The sequence below is a fragment of the Macrotis lagotis genome, chromosome 2, assembly GCF_037893015.1.
Source record: "Macrotis lagotis isolate mMagLag1 chromosome 2, bilby.v1.9.chrom.fasta, whole genome shotgun sequence".
NCBI lineage: Eukaryota > Metazoa > Chordata > Mammalia > Peramelemorphia > Peramelidae > Macrotis > Macrotis lagotis.
This window is the reverse complement of record NC_133659.1, coordinates 257330853-257357763: the sequence shown is the minus strand read 5'-3', so window position 1 is coordinate 257357763 and position 26911 is coordinate 257330853. Positions and strand designations below refer to the sequence as shown.

The 26911-nt window shown below is 37.1% G+C and overlaps 1 protein-coding gene across 2 annotated transcripts in view; it reads left to right on the top strand.

Annotated features, from left to right (window-relative positions):
* DIP2B (disco interacting protein 2 homolog B) overlaps window positions 1-26911 on the top strand; it is a 219674-nt gene that overhangs the window by 160556 nt on the left and 32207 nt on the right. For both annotated transcript variants that reach the window (XM_074225928.1, XM_074225929.1), the window contains exons 20-28: window positions 315-395; window positions 939-1066; window positions 11244-11358; window positions 14686-14887; window positions 18262-18371; window positions 18485-18565; window positions 20168-20291; window positions 24785-24906; window positions 26334-26445. In XM_074225928.1, the coding sequence (XP_074082029.1) occupies window positions 315-395; window positions 939-1066; window positions 11244-11358; window positions 14686-14887; window positions 18262-18371; window positions 18485-18565; window positions 20168-20291; window positions 24785-24906; window positions 26334-26445 (1075 nt within the window). The remainder of the gene's footprint in view (window positions 1-314; window positions 396-938; window positions 1067-11243; window positions 11359-14685; window positions 14888-18261; window positions 18372-18484; window positions 18566-20167; window positions 20292-24784; window positions 24907-26333; window positions 26446-26911) is intronic.

Here is a 26911-nt window from a genome sequence, read left to right as displayed (position 1 = left end):
ATAACATGAAACTGCCAGGTTTGGAATAATGAATAGTTTTCATTTTTCCAGTATGGATTTTTTTCGTGGGAATTTTAGTGAATGAATAGATGGTTGGATGATAGGAAAAAATAGTATTTTTTTAAAAAAAATGTAATAAGAAGAAGGAAAACTACTTCCTTTAATTTATACATTGAAATTTGTTTTAAGACCTGGGAGTGGTTTCCTAGAACACCAGTATTTTACTAAAACATGTCATGTATTAGTGATGTTGATCAAATAATATATTTTTAATACTACTATATTACTTTCAGCATCTCTCTTTTTCCTTTTAGGTGATTCCAACTAATGCTGCAGGGTCTCCTATTGGAGAAGTGCCCTTTGTCCGATCAGGATTGCTTGGATTTGTTGGACCAGTAAGAAATATTTTAGTTCTCATATTTTCTTTGTATTAGAATTCTAGGAAAATTGTTAAAATCTACTACATTATAGTCAACCTTTTAGGGATTCTAACAAAAATGAGATGCTTTGCTTCTCTTCACCTTGGTTGACAAAACCCCAGCTTGTGACTTTGCTTTTTTGCCTTGGTTTCTCTCCAGAGTTTACTTTCCAAGTAAATTTATCCTTAAAAACACTCAGAAACTAGACTCCACCTAAGATTTTGCTTTTCCCATGTTATTTAATTGTAACATGTAAATAAATGAGTGTGTTATTTGAATAATTTAGAACAAAAATAAGCTCAGGAAAATTAGTTTGCAAACAAGCTGATGTGAAAAATTACATAGGATTCTTCATTGCTCTTTTTTATTTTTAAGGTTTTTAATTTAATATTCTACCATAAAAACAAAGAGGAAGGAATACTTTCTGTCTGGTACAGACAGTTTTCAGCCAAGTAGATATAATAAGAGACATATTCTCTCAAATCAGATACCCATTGGTTGCTGTATTTTATTTTTCAGGGTAGCCTTGTATTCGTGGTTGGAAAAATGGATGGATTGCAGATAGTTAGTGGCCGAAGACATAATGCTGATGACATTGTTGCAACTGGGTTGGCAGTTGAATCAATAAAGACTGTCTATAGGGGCAGGTGAGTAATATAAAATTCAAATATGCTTGGAATAGTAGATAAGGACTATTTTTTGATAGAATGATTGAATGAAATATTTTCTAGTAATTAAGTTACCTCTGTGACATAGAACTGAAAACTAGCTTTGAAAAACATTTGCTTAAAAGTTGTGAATTCCCTGTTCTCAAGTGAATAAGCATTTATAAATGAACCAACTATTGAGCTAAGTGCTGGGGAAATAAGGAAGGTAAAAAACAATTCCTACCTTCACATTCTAATGGAACAGACAGACTGCAAATAACCATGTACATTAGAATATGTTGTTTAGTCATTTTCGATCCTGTCTAACTCTGTGACCCCATTTGGGGTTTTCTTGGCAAACATCCTGGGGTGGTTGGTTATTTCCTTCACCATCTCATATCACAAAGGAGGAAACTAATACAAACAGGATTAGGTGACTTACTTGGGGTGTTAAGTGTCTAAGACCAGATTTGAACTTAGGAAGATGAGTCTTCATTTCTAAAATATAGAAAGAATAGAGTCAAATTAAAAAAAAAAGCCATTTCCCAATTGACAAATGCTCAAAGGATATGCAAAGGCAATTTACAGATGAGGAAATCAAAGCAATCCATAGTCATATGAAAAATTGCTCTAAATCAGTAATTATTAGAGGAATGCAAATTATATAGCATCTCTGAGATACCACCTGACACCTCTCAGACTGACCAGTATGACCAGAAAGGACAATGATCAATGTTGGAAGGGATGTGGGAATTCTGGGACACTAATACATTGTTTGTGGAGCTATGAACTCATCCAACCTTTCTGGAGAGAAATTTGAAATTATGCCCAAAGGGCAGCAAAAATGTGCATACCCTTAGGTCCAGAAATACCACTACTGGGTCTACACCCTGAAGAGATTATGAAAAAGGGTAAAAAATCCCTTGCATAAAAATATTCATAACAGACCTGTTTTTGGTGGCAAAGAATTGGAAATTGGGTAAATGTCCTTTAATTGGGGAATGGCTTAACAAACTGTGGTATGTGTATGTCATGGAACACTATTGTTCTATTAGAAACCAGGAGGGATGGGAATTCAGGGAAGCCTGGAAGGATTTGCATGAACTGATGTTGAGTGAGATGAGCAGAACCAGAACAACATTGTACACCCTAACAACAACATGAAGGTGATGACCAACCTTGATGGACTTGCTTATTCCATCAGTGCAACAATCAGGCACAATTGTGAGGTATCTGTGATGGAGAATACCATCTGTATCCTGAGAAATAATCGTGGAGTTTGAACAAAGACCAAAGACTTATTATCTTTAATTTAGAAAAAAAAAACCAACTCGTTTTCTTATTATATAATTCTGCTATCTCTTAAACTTTATTTTTTTCTTCCTTAAGGATATGATTTCTCTCTCATCACATTCCATCACATTCAACTTAGATCAGTGTATACTGTGGAAACAATATAAAAACTAACAGACTGCCTTCTGGGGGGCAGGGAAGAAGATTGGGGGGAAAATTGGAAAACTCAAAATCTTAAAGGAAGATGAGTCTTCTTGACTCCAGACCTAGTACTTTCACTATACCACCAGATAAATTGGAGGTACCTCAAAGAGATAACCTTTTAGAGCCAGAAAAGATTTCTTTTTAATAATATTTTATTTTTTCCCCAAGTAAATGTTAAAATAGTTTTTTAACATTTTAAAAAAATTTTGAGATCCAAATTCTATCCTTCTCTTTTTCTCTACTCTCCACCTTCTCTAAGATGGATAAGCAATAGTTTATACATGTGTAATCATGTAAAATTCCATGTTCATCTTTTTGTACAAGAAGACTGAAATTTTAAAAAAGAATAAAAGAAAGTGAAAAATAGCATGCTTCATTCAAATGGTATCAGTTCTTTCTCTAGAAGTAGATCCTTTGGGAATGTCTTGGTTCATTGTATTGCTGAGAATAGGTAAATCATTTGCAGTTGAACATCACATAGTTATTATATTGTATATAGTAAATATATAGTTACTGTATAGGATGTTCTCCTGGTTCTGCTCACTTCACTTTGCATCAGTTTGTGTAAGTGCAACTTTTTCTGACATCATCATACTTGTCATTTTTCCTAGCACAGTAATACTCTATCATAATCCTAGAACTTGTTTAGCCATTCCCCACTTGGGGGGAATCCTCTCAGTTTCCATTTCATAGTCAATATAAAAAGAGCTGCTATAAACATTTCTGTACAAATAGATCCTTTGCCCCTTTTTTCTGTGTCTTTGAATTATAGATTTGGCAGTGGTATTTCTGGATCAAAGGATATATAGTTTGATAGCCCTTTGAGCATAGTTCTAAATTGTTCTCCAGGATGGTTGCAGCAGTTCACAACTTTACCAGTTGTGCATTAGTGTTCAGGTTTTCCCATATCCCCTGCAACATAGATCATTTCAGATAAAGTTTCTTAGAGAAAGTAGGATGTGAACTGAGTCTCAAAGGAAACCAAGAGACAGAGGCAAGCATGATCATTCCACACCCGGGGACAACCAATAAAGAGGCAAGGAGTCAGAGGTAGAGTGTGCAAGGAACAGTAAGGAGGGCCTTATTAAAGGCCCATGACGTGCCAGTCACTGTACTAAGTACTGAAGATACCCCAAAATGGCACAAGACAGTCCTTGCCCTCAAGGATAGTTCATATTATAATAAGTGAAGAAAATATATTAAAAGAACCTTGTAAAGCAGGGACATGTTGAAGTCCTGTCACCTTGAAGAGAAATGATCTGAGGTGATGGGTGTGTCAAGATTTATGGAAATCATGAAAGTCCAGGAAGGTAGCTACATGGGAAATGATGAAGTGAATTCCCTGAGAGAGTTCTCCTTATATAGTAGAGGGGCTAGGGAGGGACTGCAGGGGTAGGGCCTACTGGGGCTGTTTGGGGCTGTTACTTGGAACAGAATGAAATGTAAAAAGACTGCAAAGGTAGAAGGAGCCAGCCAGGTTGAGAAGGATATCAAATTTTAAGAAGAGAATTTCATATCTGATCCAGTAGATAATGGGATCTACTTCTCTAGAGGAGGTGTATTAAGTTGAAGAATAACATGGTTAGAACTACAGAGGGCTACTTGGACAAAGAGGCAAGGAGATTGCAGGGAGAAAGCTATTGCAGTAGTCCAAGCTAATTGAAAGGAGTAAGAAATTATAATTTTACCCTGGGTTCATGGTTTTTTTATTGTCATTTTAGTATAGAATGTTTGTACACATGAGACAGAAAGCTCTTTGCTCTTCTTTAACTCAGAACATTATGAAAGATTTACCTTCATTACCAAGTCCTTTCAAGTGCCCTAGCACTGCCCCAGAATTCACCTGTACCATGAAATTAGATGTGACCTTCTAAATGTTTTAATAAGTCTAAAATGTCTCTATTTTCAAGAATCTATTATTTTGTCATCAACTGTGTTATCTCAAGGATTGTTCTAGTATAAGAGTTAATGTTCTTATTTTTAATTTCTATTGAAAAAGTCGATCTGATATCTCTTTTCCTTTGTTGAGACTACCTATTTGAATATTTCCAACCTTTTTCATGACATACATTTATGGTTCAGAGAAACTTTGTAGTCTTCTCTCATGACCATTAAGAAAGTCAGTGAAATAAAATAAGACCCTGAGGATTGTACTTTTTTCCCAAATATGATTCCCTGAGTGAAATATGGCAGTTAAGCTTGTTAAACTCAAACAGTGTAAACATATGATGGGAATTTTCTCAAAACCATAGAAGAATTGGTTTATTAGACATGACTGCTTAAAATTTTGACTATTAGATTGCAGTTAGTTTTTTAGATTGCTAGATTGTTGTTTTGTTGTCATTGTTATTAAGTATTATCCCCAATTTTAATTATAATAGTTTTATATTATATGGTTTTTTTCCTTGTACTTGTTCTGGGGAAGTCTTTATTGCCACACACAAAAAACACCTTTGTTGTTTGTTTATTTCTTTAATATTTTTGAACTCTGAATCAATAAAAATGACAATTCTTCCTAAATTAAATTATTTATTCAGTACCATACCAATTGGACTATAAAAAATAGTAACAAAATTCATCTGAAAGTTTAAAAGGTCAAAAATCTCAAGGGAAAAAAATGCAAAAGAAACTGGTCTGATGGTACCAGATCTAAAATTATATTATAAAGCCTAAGAAACTTGTTATGGAAAATGCCATCCAAATTCAGAGAAAAAACTATGGTGTCTGAATACAAGGCAAGACATACTATGTTTAAAATTTTACTGTTTTTAGGGTTGGTTTTTTTTTTTTGCAAGGCAAATGGGGTTAAGTGGCTTGCCCAAGGCCACACAGCTAGGTAATTATTAAGTGTCTGAGGCCGGATTTGAACCCGGGTACTCCTGACTCCAGGGCCGGTGCTCTATCCACCGTGCCAACTAGCTGCCCCTATGTTTAAAATTTTAAAAAGAGATTCATGGGAGTTCTTGACCTGGAACCTTGAACTTGTTTAGAATATGTTGCCAACTATATTTCAATGTAATTGATTTCTTTTTTTAAAAAAAAATGAGTTATATCAGAAGTCCAGGGAGATATTTTAGAGGAGAGTTTTTAGTTTTAAAGTTTATCACTTGAGGAAAAAAAAGAACACTTTCATGAAGTGTTTCATAAAGGAAATGGCATCTACATTTAGCTTTGAGATGCTAGCTATTATTGAAGAAAATGAAGGACTCTGAAAGGCAGGAATGAGGAGGGAATGTTCATGTCTTCTACAAATGTTTAAAAGGTAGCATGTTAGGGCCGCTAGGTGGCGCGGTGAATAGAGCACCGGCCCTGGAGTCAGGAGTACCCGGGTTCAAATCCGGCCTCAGACACTTAATAATTACCTAGCTGTGTGGCCTTGGGCAAGCCACTTAACCCCACTGCCTTGAAAAATCAATCCAAAAAAAAAAAGGTAGCATGTTGAGTTCAGGAAATATTAACTCTCTTTAGTGGAAATTTAGAGTAATGGGAAGTAAGGCTGAAAAGGTGTTAGGTGGGAGCTAGACTGTAGAGAGCTTCAAATATGAGGTTAAAAACTTATATTTTTGTTTTGAAGAACTATACATGTATAATCTTTTTTAAATTACTTGCCTTCTTGGGAGAGAATTGGAACTCAGAATTTAAAAAAAAGGTTAAAGGTTAAAAATTTATTTGAACATATTATTTAGAAAAGCATTAATTTTTTTGGATATTTTAATGTATTTATTTTTGAATTTTACAATTTCCCCCCAATCTTGCTTCCCTCCCCCCACCCCCCACAGAAAGGTACCTACCAAAGGCAGTCTGATAGTCTTTACATTTCTTCCATGCTATACATTGATCTAAATTGGATGTGTTGAGAGAGAAATCATATCCTTAAGGAAAAAACAAAATAGAAGATATAGCAAAATTCCATAACAGGTTTGTTTTTTTTAATTAGAGCTAATAGTCTTTGATCTTTGTTCAAACTCCACAATTCTTTCTCTGGATACAGATGGTATTCTCTATCACAGATACCCGCAAATTGTCCCTGATTGTTGTACTGATGAAATGAGCAAATCCATTAAGATTGATCATCAGGGGCAGCTAGGTGGCGCAGTGGATAAAGCACCGGCCCTGGAGTCAGGAGTACCTGGGTTCAAATCCGGCCTCAGACACTTAATAATTACCTAGCTGTGTGGCTTTGGGCAAGCCACTTAACCCCGTTTGCCTTGCAGAAACCTAAAAAGAAAAAGAGATTGATCATCAACCCCATGTTGCTGTTATGGTGTACAATGTTCTGGTTCTGCTCATCTCACTCGGCATCAGTTCATGCAAATTTTTCCAGGCTTCTCTGAATTCCCATCCCTCCTGGTTTCTTATAGAACAATAGCATTCCATCACATATATATATATACCACAGTTTATTAAGCCATTCCCCAAGTGATGGACAATCACTCAATTTCCAATTCTTTGCTACCACAAACAGAGCAGCTATGAATATTTTTGTACAAGTGATGTTTTTACCCTTTTTCATGATCTCTTCAAGTTATAAACCCAGTAGTGATATTGCTGGATCAAAGGGGATGTGCATCTTTATTGCCCTTTGGGCATAATTCCAAATAGAAAAGCATTAATTTTTTTTCTTTTACAATTTTTTATTTATTTATACATTACTAAAATAGTTGTGTTGTAAGAGTAAACATAATCCACCTTCCCCCCCACAAAAATTAAAAACCTCACGAGAAATAAATTGAAAGAAAGAAAAAAATGTGCTTCAGTCTGTGTTCTGATACCATATACTCTGTCTCTGGGGTGGTTCACATTCTTTATCATAAGTCCATCAAAGAAGTTACTTCCATATTTTTCCACAGTTGCTATTGCTGCTTGTAATTCCCTCCATCCATTTCTCCCCACTACCAATTAATATATTTTCTCTCTCCTTTCACTCTGTCCTTTTTCAAAGGTGTTCTGTGGCCGAGTGGCACAGTGGACAGAGTACCGATCTTGGGGCCAAAAGGCATTTCTGAGAATGAAGGCTTCTTCAATCCCCCTCACCTTCCCCACTTCCATACCCTTGCAAAATCTATATTAGTTTATTCTACCTCTCCTTTCCTTTCTCCCAGTACATTTCCTTTTCACCCATTGACTCCATTTTAAAAATATATCATACCTTCATAGTCAGCTCTCTTCTGTGCCTTGTCTATATAAGCTCCTTCTTACTGCTCTAATAAATGAGAAGGTTCATATGAGTATTATCAGTATCATCTTCCCATGCAGGAATACATGCAGTTCATCATCATTAAGTCCCTCATAATTTACCCTCCTCCTCCACCCTCTCTATGCTTCACCTGAGTCTTGTACTTGAAGATCAGACTTTCTGTTCAGCTGTGGCTGTGGCTATTTCAACAGGAACATTTGAAATTCCCGTTTCATTAAAAGTCCATCTTTTCCCCTAGAAGAGGATATTCTGTTTTGTTGGGTAGTTGATTCTTGGTGAAAAGCATTCAATTTTTTAAAATTTTACATTTTAGGGCAGCCAGGTGGCACAGTGGATAGAGCACTGGCCCTGGAGTTAGTAGTACCTGAGTTCAAATGTGGCCTCAGACACTTAAATTATTGCCTACCTGTGTGATCTTGGGCAAGTCACTTATCTATCCCCATTGCCTTACATAAAATAAAGTTTAAAAAATTGTTTACATTTTATCCTATAGGCACTACAATTTTGAGAATGAGACAGAATAGTCATAACTGTCTGTGCTTTAGGAAGGTTATTTTGCCAGCTCTTTGAAGGATGAGTTGAGAAAAGGGTAGAAAGTGGTGGAAGAGAATCTAATTCAGAAACTATTAACAGTAGTCTCATGTTTACAGCATGAATGGAGAAGGAGGGATCAGATGTAGGAAATATTTGATAGTTACATATTTAGTATTTGGCAGTTGACAGGGTGTAAAAACTTAAGGAGGGAAGAGTTAAAAATGCCTCTCAGCTTTCTACTGTGGATAACTGCAGTGGTAATAGTATAGTCAACAAGAATTAGTGAATTTGGAAATAGAGAAAATGGGGCAGACTTAAGAGGAAAGATTAAGTTTTGGTTATGTTAAATTTGAGATAATTGGAAACAAGTTCATGAGAAAGAGTTGGGCCAGATTTAGAAGTCAATCTATATATTGCTATTCGGTCCTTAAGTCATATCTGATTCTTCCTGACCCTGTGGACCATACTGTCCATGAGATTTTCTTGACGTAGATACAGTCTCCAGTGGATTGAGGCAAATAGAGGTTAAATGACTTGCCCAGCTTTTAAATGTCTAAGGCTGGTTTTGTATTCAATTCTTTCTGACTCCTAGTGCTCTATCCACTGAATCACCTTGCTGTCTCCTTCAGTCTGTGTATAGGTGTTAATTGAACCCATGAAACAAAAGAGATCCTTGAGGTAAAGTTCAGCCAGAGAAAAGAGGAAAACCTAGGATAGAGCTTTGGAAGATGTGCACACATTTGGGAGATAGGAAGAGGAAGATGAACAAGCCCAGGGAAGAGAAAGTCCAGAGGAGGAGGATATGACAAATAGTGTCAAATGCTGCCAAAAAACCCATGGAAATTGAGGCCTGAGAAAAGGCCATTTGATTTAACAAGACATAGACACCCCTTCCTTCTTGATGTTCTTTTCTGTTATGTTACATTACACTCAGTACTTCCTCTCAGCATGCTCCTTTCTCTGTTCCTTCTATCCTCCAAACATGGAGTTTTCCAGTCTCTCACTTCAGTACAGTTCAACAAGCATTTTTTAATTACCTGCTATATTCCAAGTGATCTGTATTAGGGATGCAAAGACAGGAATGAAAATGAGAAGCTTGGGTGCCAGAGTGCTAGCTTGATTCAGATGCAACTTCTGATTCTTTCCTCCCTGAGTTCTCTTGGGCCAGTCCCTTCTCAACCTTGCTACCTCATCTCTCCAAGGAGGCCTCCAAGATCCCTTTCAGCTCTGTCCTGAGATCCTATCATCCTATAATAGTTTTTGCCCTCTTGCCCTTTTTGAGAGGAACCATCATATACATAGAAAATTAAATACAAGTAATAATTAATCTCTGGGATTCTTTGTGGAGCCATAGGACAGCAGATCTTCATTCCTTTCTCTGTCACAAAGGTAATGTTAATTTGAAGATCCATCCCTGAGGGAGAGGTTGAAGGCCAGGAAGTAGGGAAAGAACATGGTGTTTAGATGATGAGTTTTAGGCCCTGCAAGAACAGCTTAGATGGTGCTGTGGATAGAGCACTGGCCTTGGAATCAAGAGGATAGGAGTTTGAATTTCAGACATTTATTGTGTGACCTTGACCAAGTCACTTAATCCCAAGACCTCACCAAAAGACAACAAGAAAATGGGGTCATGAAGAGTTGAATATGACTGAGCAACAGCATGCCTTCAAGAATCATCACCTTTATGCAGTTGATTCCTAAATCTATATCTCTGATCCTGACCTTTCTCCCTGAAAACTATTAGAAGGCACCCTAACTAATGAATTCTGAGTGCAGATTGAAGCATACTTTTAAATTAAATTTTTTAGCATGTGTGTTTTCTTTCACAGCATGGCTTAATATGGAAATGTGTCTTGCATGTCTTCATGCGTATAATTGTTATGTTTGCCTTCTCAAGGAGTGAGGGAGGAGCCACTAGAGAGGAATTTGGAACTCAAAAATTTTTTAAATGAAGGTTAAAAGACTTTACATGTAATTTAAAAATATTTAATGAAATTAATAAAAATATATTTTTTAAAAGAAGACATCTTGGGTATGACTAGTCTAGTCAGAATTCTGAGGTCTCATCCCACATAAATAGTTGTCTGCTTGATATCTCAACCTGGATTTCCAACTGTCACTTCATATTCATTGTATTGAAAGCTGAACTCATTTTTCCCCACAACCTTCTACCCCAATTTCTTACTTTCTTTTCATGGCATGACCATTTGTAATAGATCTAGAATAGGAAGGGTGGAAAACATCCAGTCCAATCCTTGACTAGCTTTTTTTTTAACATCTTTTTTTTCTGTTGCCAAGTCATATCAATTCTCACTCCACAATTCCTCTCAAATCTACCCACTTCTTTTCACTTCTACTGCTTATCCCTTAATTTTGGCCTTATTCTCTATTGCTTGTAATAAGTAATAATCTGATGACTGACTAATAATCTAATGCCTTGCCTCTAGAACTCTCACATCTCCAGTACAAACTTCATTTCACTATAGAATAGTCATTCTTTTTGTTGTTGTTGTTGTTGTTTTGTTTTGTTTGTTTTTTTTAGGCTTTTGCAAGGCAAATGGGTTAAGTGGCTTGCCCAAGGCCACACAGCTAGGTAATTATTAAGTGTCTGAGGCCAAATTTGAACTCCGGTACTCTTGACTCCAGGGCCAGTGCTCTAACCACTGTACCACCTAGCCGCCCCTAGAATAGTCATTCTGATATACAAACCTCATTGTGTTGCCTCCTTGCTTAAATTGCTTCCAGTGACCAGTAAAGCAGGGTATCTTAACCTTTTTTGTGGTCATGAATCCCCTTTGCCCAGCTGGTGAAGCATATGGATCTCTTTGCAAAATAAAGGTAATTTGCTAAACTTCACTTAGAGGTTAGAGAAAATAAGATGCAATTTCTTTCCATCCAAATTCAGTAGGAGTTGCATGTGTCAATATTTTTATGATCTCTCCCTCCCAGAATCGCTGTATTCTCTGTATCTGTGTTTTATGATGAGCGTATTGTAGTGGTGGCAGAGCAGCGGCCTGATGCTTCTGAGGAAGATAGCTTCCAGTGGATGAGCCGAGTGCTACAGGTAAGCCAGCCTCTCAGACTTGGGGAGTTAGGACCAGTTGGTTTTATTGCTCTAAAGAGAACAGTCAGTACTTAGTCATGATGAGGCTCCCACCTTGTTCTTTACTACAGTTACCTACAGGTTATTTGTTGGCAAAGATTAGAGGACTGGTAGGTATCATTCATTCTGTCCAAAGTGAATCACCAAGACTCTTCTACTTTGCTTTCACCTAGTAATTGCAATATATTTTGCATGTCATTCATGTCTCATTCTTATATAAGTTTGAGTTGAACAATTTCATCTTCTTTACTTGTTTTTCCACCCATGAATTGGTGATCATTATATGATTACCTCATTTCAATTTCAGTTTTGAATCAGTGAATGGCTACTGAATGACAACTAATTACCTAGAACTGTGCTAGAGCTTTAACAGGCTCAAGGAAAGAATGATCACAGCCCATAAAGGAGTAGGAATCTAGTTGTATAAAATAGAAGGTAGCTACTAGACATTCCATACATGTAATAAAATATATGAAAATAATATAGAAGTTTCAGAGATCATAGGAGTTGTCAGAGAATACTTCATAGAGGAAGCAATATTTAGACTGTGCCTTAAAGAATGAGTAGAAATTTGGACACAGAGAGAATATTGATAGTATGTCTGTTTTGTCATAGGATGAAAGATATTTCACAGTGTAAAAACTTGGTAAAAATTTACATTGATTTCCTTGCCTTCCCTCACCTCCCTCTCCAGAGCAACTTGTTTATAAATGTTGGCTTCCTTACAATTTGTCCTGTGTTTTCAGTGGTACCATAGTAAGCATGGATCTTTATGGGTCAAATCTGTGACTCTTCTCTACCTCATTCTTCTAAGTCTTGAAAGAGAATTAGTTTTGTTACAACTGTATTTTAGGGGTGGCTAGGTGGTGTAGTGGATAAGCACCGGCCCTGACGTCAGGAGTGCCTGGGTTCAAATCTGGCCTCAGACACTTAGTAATTACCTAACTGTGTGGCCTTGGGCAAGCCACTTAACCCCATTTGCCTTGCAAAAACCTTAAAAAAACAACAACTGTATTTTAGCATTAAGAAAAAAACATTTGAAAAAGAATCTCACTTGGAGAAACAAATATGACTCTTTTGCTGAAAATTGTTCAGAGTTAGGAAACAAATTCAGAACCTCAGATGGAAGGGAGTTCAAAGATCATCTTGTGCAACTCATTACATTATCAAGTCTCCCTTTTACAACCTCATGAACAAATGGTCATCTAGTCTTCTTTTTAAAACCTACTATATAGTTTTCAGTTCATTCTTCCTGAGACAGCCAGTTCCACTTTTGGCCAACTCAAGTTATTGAAAAGTCCCCCATTCATCCATCATCCCCCAATCCCTGCCCCCCTCCCATCCCCATCTAACTAAACCATTGGCTAGACTATAAATGAAGCAAAATGAAATTTTGGGGATAAGAATTACATCATATTTTTTTGACTTGAGTCATGTGGATGAGGCTCACTGTGCTCCCAATTCCAGGAACATTGTGTCTATTTGGGATAGGTACTAGAGATAGAGCCAGGGTGGACATTAGAGAAGGTAGATTATGATGCTAAGAGCAGGGCCTAAGTGAATGTCTCTGTTTACTGATTTATGAATCATCTTGTCTAACTGTACATTTACCTTGTGATTTTTCTGTACTTCTCTCTCCTGATAATGTATATAAACTCCTAAAAGATTTGCCCTTTTTTTATCTTTTTTATCACCAATGCCTACTATGGTGCCTAGCACATAGTAGGTCCTTTAAAATGCTTATTGATTTATAAATGCAGTTTTAATAAGAGAAAATTCCCTTTCCCACAACCCTAATTCAGTTATTTGTATTTTGTGATAAGTCAAGTTGTGTGTATTATAGTCAAGATTCTCAGTACCCCAGGGAATTAGCAACATTCAAATGGATCTGATTTGCAGACTTTGCCTAGACCACACAATTGACTTGACTCTTCCCTATCCTATAAATTCTCATATTTCAGAGTTCTTAAATCATAGTAATGACTTGAGGTGGAATGGGGAAGGAAAAACACTTCTTCTGTAATGCCTCCTAAGTTGGTAGGCAGAGAGAATCATTCATTTCAGTAAACATTCAGTGCCTGTGCATTGGGGATTCAAAGACAAAAATGAAACCACCCCCTCAGGGAGCTTGAATCTATATAAAGGCAAATAAATAAATACCTTATGATACAGGGAGAAAACCAAGGAAAATTTTCACAGACAACATGGCACATGAACAGAACTAGAGCAGCAACTTTAAAGAAATAATCATTAATAATCAATCAAGTACAGGGCTGCTAGGTGGCATAGTGGATAAAGCACCGGCCTTGGAGTCAGGAGCACCTGGGTTCAAATCCGGTCTCAGACACTTAATAATTACCTAACTGTGTGGCCTTGGGCAAGCCACTTAACCCCATTTGCCTTGCAAAAAGCTAAAAAAAAAAAATAATAATCAATCAAGTACTTTTGTAGTAAGCGCCTAAATCAACATCTTCCAAGGAAAGGTCATTAAAAGGTGAACTTTTGCCAGAAAGTGTGTTTCCAGATGAAGGATCCAGTTCATAATATAAACTTGTTGGCATTCTACAGATTCTAAAATATAAGAATGAGGGATTTTTCAATCCTTTTCCCTCTGTACAACATGTTTTTGAGATTCTTAGAAATAAAAATGCATTTTAAGCATGTTCTGTTTTCTTATTATTTTAATAAATAATAACATATTAAGAATGAGAAAAGAACAATATTATATAATGGATCTTGCTTTTGCTTACTTATCCATTCAACTTTAAGACCACATCTCCTTATCCTTAAACTTAGTATATTCAGTTGCTATAGCAAATACATTTTGCTTAAATTTAGGCTAGCTGAGGAATGATAGTCTGCTTCAGCTTGCCAAGTGAAAGACCAAAACAGCTTGCTCCAGTTTCTGACTCATCCATAGTCTCATAGGAGTTTATTTAGCAAATTAACAACCATCTGTGTGCTCATTCAGGATTAAAAAAGAGTAAGGGACCTTTGGGTATGTATAAGCTACTTATGTCTTGATTTGTATGTAGTTGCTGCTATCTCCCCAACCTACCTACCTTCCTTCCTTCCTTCCTTCCTTCCTTCCTTCCTTCCTTCCTCCCCCACCCCCCCTTACTGATTTAGAAAACCTTAATGTTAATTTTCTGGTGCTAGACCAAAAGTATAATAGGGAAAAAAGGAAGAGGCCCAGGGCAATAAGAGTGATAAAAATATATTAGACTGATGTGATCTTGAATATCAATAAAATTAACTAATTAACAATTTTTCTTTATGTTTGTCTAGGCAATTGACAGTATTCATCAAGTGGGGGTATACTGTCTTGCTCTAGTTCCAGCCAATACTTTGCCAAAAACTCCACTTGGAGGAATTCATATATCTCAGACAAAGCAGCACTTTCTGGAGGGGTCTCTGCATCCTTGTAATATTCTTATGTGCCCACATACTTGCGTCACCAATTTGCCAAAACCCCGGCAAAAACAACCAGGTAATATATTGTCTCCAAGGGCCCAAATTGTAACTTAGAGAAAAAAAGATGATTCAAGCTTGTTTCAGTTGCCATAATTTAGATTCTCACATTTCACTTTGTTTAGAGTGAAAAGGCTTATGCAAAATCTTAAACATAGGGGGCTAGGTGGCGCAGTGGATAGAGCACTAGCCCTGGAGTCAGGAGTACCTGAGTTGAAATCCGGCCTCAGACACTTAATAATTACCTTACTGTGTGGCCTTGGGCAAGCCACTTAACCCCATTTGCCTTGATAAAAAAAAAAAATCTTAAACACAAAGGGTAACAAAACACCACCACAACTCCCTTTCTTGGGGTTTATTTTTTCTAAGATCTCTACTACTCATCTCTCAGTGATAGACTCCCCACCTATCTTTGTGGGATTGGAGAACAACACTATAGTTGGTGCAGTGAGCAGAATCCTACAGCTACAACTAATGGAAAACAAACCCCAAACAGGACAGTTTTCAGGTGAATGATTGGCCACTGGGAAATTGTTCTCCCTGGATTATTGCTCAACCTTTTCCATATTCAAGAACCTGGTTTTGAACCAGGATTGAGTCTGGGGATATATCACCTAACAAAAATTGTCTATATCCAACCAAACTCAAGTCACCATAAAACTTTAGGCAGAAGCTAATAGACTCAAAATTGCCAAATCAAGATGTTTAAATGTTTATTTTTAGGACAAATCAAGATTGAGGAATAAGGGAATTCCCCTTTCTTGAACTAGGCATTCTAATATGATGACCATTAAATTTAGGTTAGATCCTATATAGGACCATAAATTTAGAACTGGAAGGAATTTTAAAGGTCATCTCAAATCTAGTCCATAGCTGATTGGCTATTTTTGACTCACAGATCCCTTTTCAGAATACTAGATTTGTTTTGTTTCCTTTTAATTCACAATTGCTAGGTTTCAATTAGAGATTAGTCTCATCAAGTTCACAGGCTCCTCCTATCAGTGAACTCCAGGTTAAGAACCCTTAATCCAAACAAATACCTTCATTTTATGGATGAGGAAATCAAAACTCATAAAAGTTCAGAAGCTTGTCCCATAGGCAGGGAGTAAGTGGCAGAGCTGGGATTCAAACTCAGGTCTTGGGATTCTATGTTTATATTGCCTATATTGTCTATATTGCCACTGTATCGCCTCCATAGCTCCAAATTTTAATAATTTATTTTCATTGAAAACTTAAGTATTTTTTATTTACTGCTAATAGCAGGAAAGCCCCCCCTATATTTATACATGCCTGAGAAATAGTCACAGGTTAGAGCAAAAAGAATCTTGAACATATGATCTAGATTAACCTCTTCATTTACTGATGAGAAAACTGTGATGAAAAAAGCTGAAGTAACTCACTTAGTGTCTCAAAACTGGCATCAGAATCTCAGAGTCACAAGCCTAATGCTCTTCCCATCACATAGTACTTCCTCCCCCCACCCTTCAGAAGTGTGTTTTTCGGGGCAGCTAGGTGGCACAGTGGATAAAGCACAGGCCGTGGAGTCAGGAGTACCTGAATTCAAATCTGGTCTCAGACACTTAATAATTGCCTAGCTGTGTGGCTTTGGGCAAGCCACTTAACCCCATTTGCCTTGCAAAAACCTAAAAAAAAAAAAAAGTGTATTTTTCAAAGCAAAATATTTCAAGAATGTACTCTTAACTTCTTTTCTTTCAATGACAACTGCTTGAATTTGTAAGCATATGGTACTCTTTAATTATGGTAAAGATTGTAAGATATTTTGCTAAAGTGATTGTGAAGTAAATTATTGAAAGATCTCTCTACTACCTTTCAGTTTTCTGTGAAATTGTGGCAGATTTGTCTATTAAGATGTTTATATAAAGTGGATTCTTTTCCTTAGTAACATGAACTGTAGTTATACTATGAATCCCAAGATACATACTTATATACTGTCCACCTAACTAGGAGGTGTATATAATATTTAGCAGGTGCTAGAGGTAGTATTTATAATAAATGGTGAAGACACCATTCATGTATTCCAGAAGATAGGATAAATGAACCTCCATCCTACAGATCAAAGGTTTCATGAACCAAAATACATACAAATATACACGGTGCTATTCACATTTCAAAGAAATGACAAAAGCTTACAAAATAACTATCCTTCTTTAAGCAGGTACAAACAATTTACACATCAAATTCCATTATATTGAAGTTGAGACCTTAAATACCTTCTAAATGAAAATTCTATTGGGGGAAACTGCTGCCATCTTGGATGTTCAAAGTAACAATACTTTGAGTTTTATATTGAATCTCCATTCCCTTATTTCCCTAATTATGTTCCATTCAAACATTTTTTAAAATTTTTTTTCAAGGCAAATGGGGTTAAGTGGCTTGCCCAAGGCTACACAGCTAGGTAATTATTAAGTGTCTGAGACCGGATTTGAACCCAGGTACTCCTGACTCCAGGGCCGGTGCTTTATCCACTGCGCCACTTAGCCGCCCCCCCATTCAAAGTTAATCCTAAAAATTGTATGCTAGGATCTCAGAGTGCAAAGTGAATGAACAGATGAACAGCAATAAAGAGTTTGTAAACTATGCAAGGAGCAGTAGGAGACAATGATTAAGATATCACACAAGTTCTCAGAATATGATGTGGTAAAGATGGACAGAGTGATATAGTTCTCAGAACTGGGGTGAGGACATGGAGAAATGGAAACAGGTTCTCATTTGGCAGAAACAGATGGAGGAGTTGTACAGAGCTGGTGAGAATAATAAGGCATAAATACAATGGTGGTGGTAGCATAGTTACTGCTATTGTTGTCACCTCCCAAGAAACGTATGATAAATATATTATATATGCAGATATTCACTTAAATGCATGCTTAATTTACCTAAACGTTAACAATAATATCCCTTTTGTACATTGCTCCAGTCAGATTTCATTTAGTAAGTTTTATGTCCAAGGAGCCTGGCAGTTCCCTTTGGAGTCAGGAGAAACCTAGATTTGAAAATCAAAGCAACACTTGACCCTTTCTGTGCAATCACGAGCAAGTTACTTACTTAGCTTTTCTGATACTCATCTTTCTTCCTGTAAGATGAGAATAACAATGCCAGTGATTACTTTTTCTAAGGGTTGTTGTGAAAATCAAATGAGATAATATATGTAAAGTACTTTGTTAATTTTACAGCATTATTTAAATTCCCCTTGTTACTCCTCCTAAAAGATTCTCTCCAGATTTTCACCTCTAGGTTTAGTATCTATATAATTTTGTACTCAGATACAAATTAAATTACTGCTTGATATAAACCAATTATGGTTCAGTTTGGATATGCTTTCAGAGAAGTACAATTTGAGGTTAATTTCCATGGTGAATTCATCTTTACTTACAGTTGTAGGTCCTGCCTCTGTGATGGTTGGGAACCTAGTTGCTGGAAAAAGGATTGCACAAGCTGCAGGGAGAGACCTTGGACAAATTGAAGAAAATGATTTGGTGAGAAAGGTGAGTTTTTCAGACATAGCTTTGTGGTAGATAAAAACCTTGCTTCCTTAAAACAGGAGGCAGCTTAGGAGACATAGATCAGTGAACCTGTTTTCTCTTTTTTATGATTATAGCACCAATTCCTGGCTGAGGTATTACAATGGAGAGCCCAAGCCACTCCTGACCATATACTTTTCCTCCTGCTGAATGCCAAGGTATCAGAAATGAAACAACTCCATTGAATATCATGCTATATTAATCTGGAACCTTTGATAGAGCTCTTATTCTTTCAGTAAAGTGTTCTCTACTTAAACTCTAAACAAGAAATCTGCTTTTTTCTTATAATAAATAACCAGAGGATTAAAGTTATTTGCTACCATATTTTATTCTGCATCTGTTCTTAGAATTCAGACATTTTTTACCTCAGTTAACTTTTCATTCCATTACAGATTTTTTAAAATTTATTTATTTATTATGAATTTTACAATTTTCCCCCTAATCTCACTTCCTTCCCCTAACCCCCCCACAGAAGGCAGTCAGTTAGTCTTTATATTAGTTTACATTGATCTGAGTTGAGTGTGATGAGAGAGAAATCATATCCTTAAGGGAAAAAAAATGAAGTAAAAGAGATAGCAAAATTACATAATAAGATAACTGTTTTTTTATAAATTAAAAGTAATAGTCTTTTATCTTTTTTTCAAACTCCACAATTCTTTCTCTGGATACAGATGTTATTCTCCATCGCAGATACTGCATAATTGTGTCTGATTGATGCTCTGATGGAATAAACAAGTCTATTAAGGTTGATCATTACCCCATGTTGCTGTTAGGGTGTACAGTGTTCTTCTGGTTCTACACATCTCACTCAGCATCAGTTCATGCACATCTTTCCAAGCTTCTCTGAATTCCCATCCCTCCTGAAACACAGTTTGTTCAGGCATTCCCCATTTGATGGACATTCACTCAATTTCCAATTCTTTGCCACCACAAACAGGGGCTGCTATGAATATTTTTGTTTGAATGTTTTTACTCTTTTTCATGATCTCTTCAGGATATTAGATCCAGTAGTGATATTGCTGGATCAAAAGAGTATGCACATTTTTATTGCCCTTTGGGCATAATTCCAAATTGCTTTCCAAAAAGGTTGATTGAGTTCACAGCTCCACCAACAATGTATTTTTTTTCAGGTTTTTGCAAGGCAAATGGGGTTAAGTGGCTAGCCACATGGCTAGGTAATTATTAAGTGTCTGAGACCAGATTTGAACCCAGGTACTCCTGACTCCAAGGCCGGTGCTTTATCCACTACGCCACCTAGCCACCCCTAACTATGCCACCTAGCCGCCCCTAACAATGTATTATTGTCCCAGATTTCCCACAACCCTTCCAATATTGATCATTGTCCTTTCTGGTTATATTGGCCAGAAATTCAGACATTTCTTAAGAACATTAATGGAAGAATGCAGAAGCACAGATAATCCAAAAGTTTTTTTTATTTACGAATTTAGTTTGGCTTGTTTCTAAATTTTTTTTCATCCAGAATGATACCTTTCTAGTTATGTTTGACTTAAGTTAAGCTGAAATTAATATGCATTTCCTAAATTTAGAGCAAAAAGAGTAAAGAAAAGAAACACAAAACTGTATACTGGATGGCAAAGAGAACTTAAACTGGGATTCAAAATTTGATATGGATAATCTACAAAGACATAACGTATACCCAGAATGAGAATTGATTGTATAGTTTTTTCCTACTTTCAAATTTCTTTTCATTTTGCTTCTCAGCTCAACTTCCATTCCATTGACTATGTTTCTGTTTAAAGGGAACCACTGTGTGTACAGCTAGCTGCCTTCAGCTTCACAAGAGAGCAGAAAGAATTGCAGGGATTCTTTATGATAAGGGACATCTAAATGCAGGGGACAATGTGGTGCTTCTTTATCCACCTGGTAAGATTTTGAACAGTAATCATTGTCTTAATCCCAAGCTTCAGCTGTTGGTCACTTCAGAATCATTGAAGGTGCTGCATGTTCAGGAATAGGGAGTATTTTAACTGCTATTTCTAACTCACTAATCTCCAAAATTATCATAGCTTAAAAAATGTTGTGGAAATGATATTGTTTGAAAGAATTTTCATGGTGTACTTAACTGTAAATTGCTTCCATTATTGCTATTTTCAATTCTTATGTGATTGTTCTGCCTTCTAGCAACTTCATCTTCATAGTAAAAGAAAGTCAGAATTATTTGATGGTATGGTTTGGTATGCATAGTGAAAAAATTGCTAGTTGAAATATTAATAGTTTTATCATTCTTTGCATTCTGCTTTATTCCTGTCTCTTGCCCTATTTTTGTCCCTAACACATTATACTCCACTCCCTTTATCCACCTTTCTTCATTGTATAGAGTCTTAGAATAAGAGAAAACCCTTCAGATCATTTACTAAGTTTCCACCCAATTTTAAGATCCCCTCTACAAATATTATCCAACCTTTATTTGAATATTTCCAGGGAACACTAGGAAAAGCAACTCATTTTGTTTTGGATTACCTGTAATTATTAAAATTTCTTTATATTAAGCCAAAATCTATTTCCTTTAATTCAGTATTGGTCCATCCTAGTAACTGGCCATTATTCTGCCTCCTGCAATTTATATAGAGTAAGTCTAATGACCGACCCTTCTGCACAAGAGCCTTCAAACGTTGGACAGAGTACAGACACTTCTTACATCTTTCCTTTCACCAACTAAATATCCCCTATTCTTTCAGGCATTGCTCCAAAGGTCTAATTTCCACACATTTTGTTATCTTCCTTTCCTTTTTCCTCTTTTTAAAAATTTTTTTTAATTTTTTTTAAAATTTAATAATTATTTATTCTCATTTTGTACACATAATGGTTTTTATGCATTAATAAAATATTCTTGTCTAAGAGTAAACAAAATACCCTCTCCCCCAAAAAACTATAGACTCTCTTGAGTGATAAAGTAAAAGGGGGAGAAAAAAATTAAAATTAAAAAAATAATGGGGCAGCTAGGTGGCGTAGTGGATAAAGCACCAGCCCTGGGTTCAAAGCCGGTCTCAGACACTTAATTACCTAGCTGTGTGGCCTTGGGCAAGCCACTTAACCCTATTTGCTTTGCAAAAAAAAAAAAACATAAAAATATTAATAATAATAGTAATAATTGTAGGTATGGCCAGGTGTCGCAGGGGACGGAGCACCAGCCCTGGAGCCAGGAGCACCCGAGCCCATATCCGGCCCCGTACACCCAACAATCACCCAGCTGTGTGACATGCAAGCCACCCCAACCCCACTGCCCTGCAAAAACCAAAAAAAAAAAAAAGACCCAAAATAAAATAAAATAGTAACAATAGTAGGAGCAGCTGGGTGGTGGATAGAGCATTGGCCCTTGAGCCAGGAGCACCCAGGTCCAAATCCGGCCTCAGACACCCAACAATCACCCTGCTATGTGGCCCAAGGCAGGCCACCCAGCCCCATTTGCCCTGCACCCTCCCCCAAAATAATAATAATAATAATAATAATAATAATAATAATAATAATAATAATAATAATAATGAATGTGTTTCAGTCTGTGGTCCAACACCACCAACTCTGTTGCAGTTGGATCACATTCTTTATGATAAGTCCATCACAAAAGTTACTTCCATATTTTTCCACCACTGCCATTGCTGATCGCAACTCCCTCCTTTCGTATTTCTCCACTACCATGTACTATATTTTCTCTCTCCTTTCACTCTGACTCTGCTGTAGGGTAGCTGAGTGGTGCAGCAGACAGATCCCTGGTCCTGGGGCCAAGAGGCCCTGAGCCCCCATACCACCCCTTAGGCCCAGCATCCACCTGGCCCTATGGTTCCGGACAGGCCATCCAATCCCAGCCTCTTGCAGGAAGTAAAAAAGAAAATGTGTTATATCTAACCACTCTCCCCCCATGGTCCATCCTCTCCTCCTTCATTCACATCCCCACCCCTTCCCCCTGTCCCCCATTCTTACTCCAGATGTCTATACTCCATTGAGTATATATGCTGTTTCCTCTCCTAGCCACCTCTAATGAGAGCGAAGATTCCCTCATTCCCCCCTTGCCTTCCCCCCTTCCATATCATTGCAATAGCTCATTAGAATAAAGAAAAACCTTATTATATGATATATCTTGGCCTATTCCCCCTCTCTTTTTTCTTTCTCCCATTACATTTCCCTTTTTTCTGTTGACTCCATTTTTACACCATATTTTATCTTCAAATTCAGCTTTCTTTGCTTCATCTATAAAATCTCCTTCTGCCTGCTCTGTTAATTGAGGTTCATATGAGTATTATCAGTGTCATTTTTCTATACAGGAATATATGTAGTTCATCATCATTAACTCCCTCATATTTTCCCCTTTTCCTCCAAACTCTATGCTTTACCTGAGTCCTGTATTTGAAGATCAAACCTTCTGTTCAGCTCTGGCCATTCCAACAGGAACATTTGAAATTCCCCTGGTTCATTGAAAGTCCATCTTTTTTTCCCTGGAAGAGGACATTCAGTTTTGCTGGGTAGTTGATTCTTAGTTGCATTCTAAGCTCTTTTGCCTTCCGGTATATTATATTCCAAGCCCTACAAGCTTCCAATGTAGTTGCTGCTATGTCCTGTGAGATCCTGATTGCTGCTCCACTGTATTTGAATTGTGTCCTTCTGGCTGCTTCTGATATTTTCTCTAGTTTTTCATTCTTTTGGTTTTGAAGTATTGAGTCCTAATTTATCGTAAATTCATCAATCTCCCTGAGTTCTATTCTTTGTCTGAAGGATTTGTTCTCCTCAGAGAGTTTTCTTATCTCTTTTTCCATCTGGCCCATTCTGCTTTTTAAAGCATTCTTCTCCTCAATAACTTTTTGAACTGTTTTATCTATTTGACCTAAGCTGGTTTTTAGCATGCTGTTTTCTTCAGCATTTTTTTGGATTTCCTTGGCTAAGCTGCTGACTTCATTTTCATGTTTTTCCTGCATCTCTCTCCTTTCTTTTCCCAGTTTTTCTTCTAACTCCCTCATTTGATTTTCAAAGTCTTTTTTGAGCTCTGTCATAGCCTAAGCCCAGTTTCTGTTTTTCTTGGAGTCTTTAGGTGCAGGAGCTTGCACTTCCTCATCTTCAGACTGAGTGTTTTGATCCTTCTTGGGCTCATTTGCAAAATATTTCTCAATAGTCTTCCTCTTTTTTCTCTGCTTGCTTATTTTCCCAGCCTAAGCCTGTTTTGGGGGAGCTTCCTGAGTTTTTGGGACACTCCCACAAGGGTCTCAGTGTGTGAGGCTCTGTCCTCCCTCCTGGTCTGTGAATGACCATAAGCACCCCCCTCTGCCACGGGCCTGAGGTGGGGGGGGGGGCTATTGTTCTGTGGGGGGGTCTAGACTGGGATCAGTATCTGAGTGTGGTCAGAGCCCCAGAGTCCTGTTCCAGGGGCAGAGGACAGAGCTCTGCAGTCTCTCTCTTTCCACTCCCCTCCCTAGGTTCAATGGGCTCATGCCCTGGGGGCTCCTGCTTACCGGCTCCACCTGCTTCTGTTTCTTGGATCTGGACTGCCTTGGCCATGCTGCTTGCTGTGTGTCCTGAGGGCTGGGTTTCATGTGCTGGCTCTGGCAGAGGTCCTCTCACTTGATCCCCCAAGTTGTGCCCAGTCCTCCCCTGGGTATAGGTCAGGAAACTGTAGGCCGCAGCTCCCAGTGCACTGGGGCTGCCTCCGGGAGGCTGAAGTTCTTTTGTTCTAGCGGGTCGCCCATCTGGTGGGCCAAGGAGCAGAGCCTTTCTGCTCTTTTCCAGGTTACCTTGAGTAGGAGAACTGCCTCACTTGGGTCCCTCTGTGGGTTCTGTCTCTCAAAAATTTAGTTAAGAGTCTTTAGTTTATAAGTTTTATGAGAGAGCGCCTAAGACAGGATCCGCTCTTGTCACCATCTTGGCTCCGCCCCCCTCTGTCTCTCTTAATGTGTAGTAGCCAGTCCTGAACACAATACTCCCAATGTTAACTGACCCAGGGTGAGAAACACAGGATGATCATCTCCCCTAATGTGATACTTCAACTTAAACTTTTAGGTCTTTTTCACATAAACTACTGCTAAATCATGGCTTCCCTGTCTCATATTTGTGCTTCTGGTTTTGTTGAACCTAAGCACAGGACTTTGTTATTTCCTTTAAATTTTATCATTGAGTGTTTTTTGAACCTCAGATGTTTTTTTTTCCCCATAAAATGTATTCACTAACTTTCTTGAACCCTCTCTTTTGCCTTCTCTGATTTTTTTTACTTCATTGTGAACTTCCTTATTAACATCACTGCTGAAATTTTATCTGAATTATCCATTTGATCATATTATTGGATGAACAGTGTATAAATTATCTGTTGTTGAGAGTTCTAATACTTGGCATGTTATTGATATTCTGTGACAATGTCCCTTCCTGTTGCCTTGCAGGCATTGAGTTAATTGCAGCGTTCTATGGCTGTCTATATGCTGGGTGCATTCCTGTGACAGTTCGACCTCCTCATGCCCAGAACCTTACTGCCACCCTACCCACTGTCCGCATGATTGTTGATGTAAGCGCTCAGTGTAACCAAGCTCCTTGTTTTGTTTGGATCACCATTCTATCTCAGTTTAGACAATTGATGATTCCCAGGGTTTTACAAATTGGTTTTCACTTTTAAATGGCCAGATTTTATTTAAGATTTTCATGAAAATTCACTTTGACTTTAATTAGATTTTTTCACCTTAATCTTGCCTCTTAACTTTTATATCATGCCTAAAGATAGAGGAATGCTAGATTGCAATGATGATTAGTGAATTAAAGATTTTAAGTGTTTGTGGTGCCCATTGAAGGACATGGGTGTAATTTTATTATTTAAAAGCAGATAAAACTTGCCTTACTTTTTCCCACATAACTTCTTCATTCTTCCCTACCTGACTTAGTCTTGATTTTGTTACTTTTGAATGTGATCCAACATGACATTAAAAGAAACCCAACAAGGATACATCAGTTTATTTATATACATTAGTATATTTATAGATAAAAATTGTTTTTTAATCAAAGGGCCCCAGTGACACAAGTTACTACAGAATCTATAGTATTTGAATGTCACAAGATTTAAGATAAGTAAATTTGGTGGCATTGAATCCTTTTCTGCCCAGAGTACTGGGCAGTTTCCTGTTCATTGTGTTAAGTTTTATTTTCAATGAATATAATGTTTTTCTGAGAATGACTTTTGTCCATAGGATCAAGGAGCATTCAGTGGAGATTTTCTTAAACCCTAAGATGTGAATTCAGCAAAAACTTCATGGTTTGGATAGTGGGGTAGAGAGAGAGATCAGAAAATGAAAATTCTGCTTTCTAAATCAGGCAGTGTTTTATGGTAAAATGATATGATTCTTGGAGTCAGGACAATCCTAGGGTCAAATCCCACTTTCAGATACTTAACTTGTCTCACCTTATTTTCCTTGTTTGTAAAAGGATAAAATAATGCCTGTAGTATGTACCTCACAGGATTATGGTAAGGATCTAATGAGGAAAATATATGAAAAGTATTTCGCATACCTTGAAGTGCTATAGAAACAGAATTGATTGCTCTTATTACATGTCAGTATGTGGGAGAAAACTAAGGCTTTAGAAATAAATTTCATTACAAGTCTTGAAATGGACAACAAATTTCTGTTATATGATTCAGGAAGAAAAAAACTTTAAGAGAGAGCATTCTTTCATATCTACTTCTTGGAATGGACATCAGAAGGCCTGGATTCAAGTTCCAGCTCCTCTTCTAACTTGCTTTGTTATCTTAGGCAAGGCACTTGATTTCTCTGAGTCTCAGTTTTCTAATGTTTCTAAAATAAAAACTGAGAAACTTTGCCCAGATATCTGAGGTCCCCACAAGCTTCTAGTAGAAAAATTGATGAATCCTTGCCTATGGAGTAATATGTTTGATGTCACTGCCACTTATAGTTTTGTTTTTTTTCCTTCTTTTCTGTTTACTAGGTCAGTAAAGCAGCCTGTATTCTCACAACTCAGACCCTGATGAGGCTGCTGAAGTCTAGAGAGGCAGCAGCAGCTGTAGATGTGAAAACATGGCCAACCATCATTGACACAGGTGAAAAGTTCCTCATGACTTCAAACTTGCAAGCATGGACCTTAGGCACTTTCTTCCAGTATTGTTGAGGGAGTAGGATTTGTATTCACTTAGCCTACCTAAGAAATCCCAGAGGATTATGATAGATTATATATAAATTATACTTATTTACATATTACTTGTATTGAAGTACATCTCGTTTATGTAGGCACCAAATTAAATATTGATTAGACAAATTAGCTTGCTTTAAATTGCATTGCAAAAAAAGCCCTTGAAATTATAGTGACCAAATCCAAAGATTGCTGAATATTAAATTCTAAAAGCAATTTAAAATAAAAATACTTCTGTGAACCCAGGTTTTAACTCACCACAATTACTGACCAATGGTGGTTGTATTCACTCTGAGCAGGGTGATGTTCAAGGTGTTTATAAAATATTAAGAAAGATCTTATTACCCTTTTGATGTAGTTTAACAGAAAAATCCACT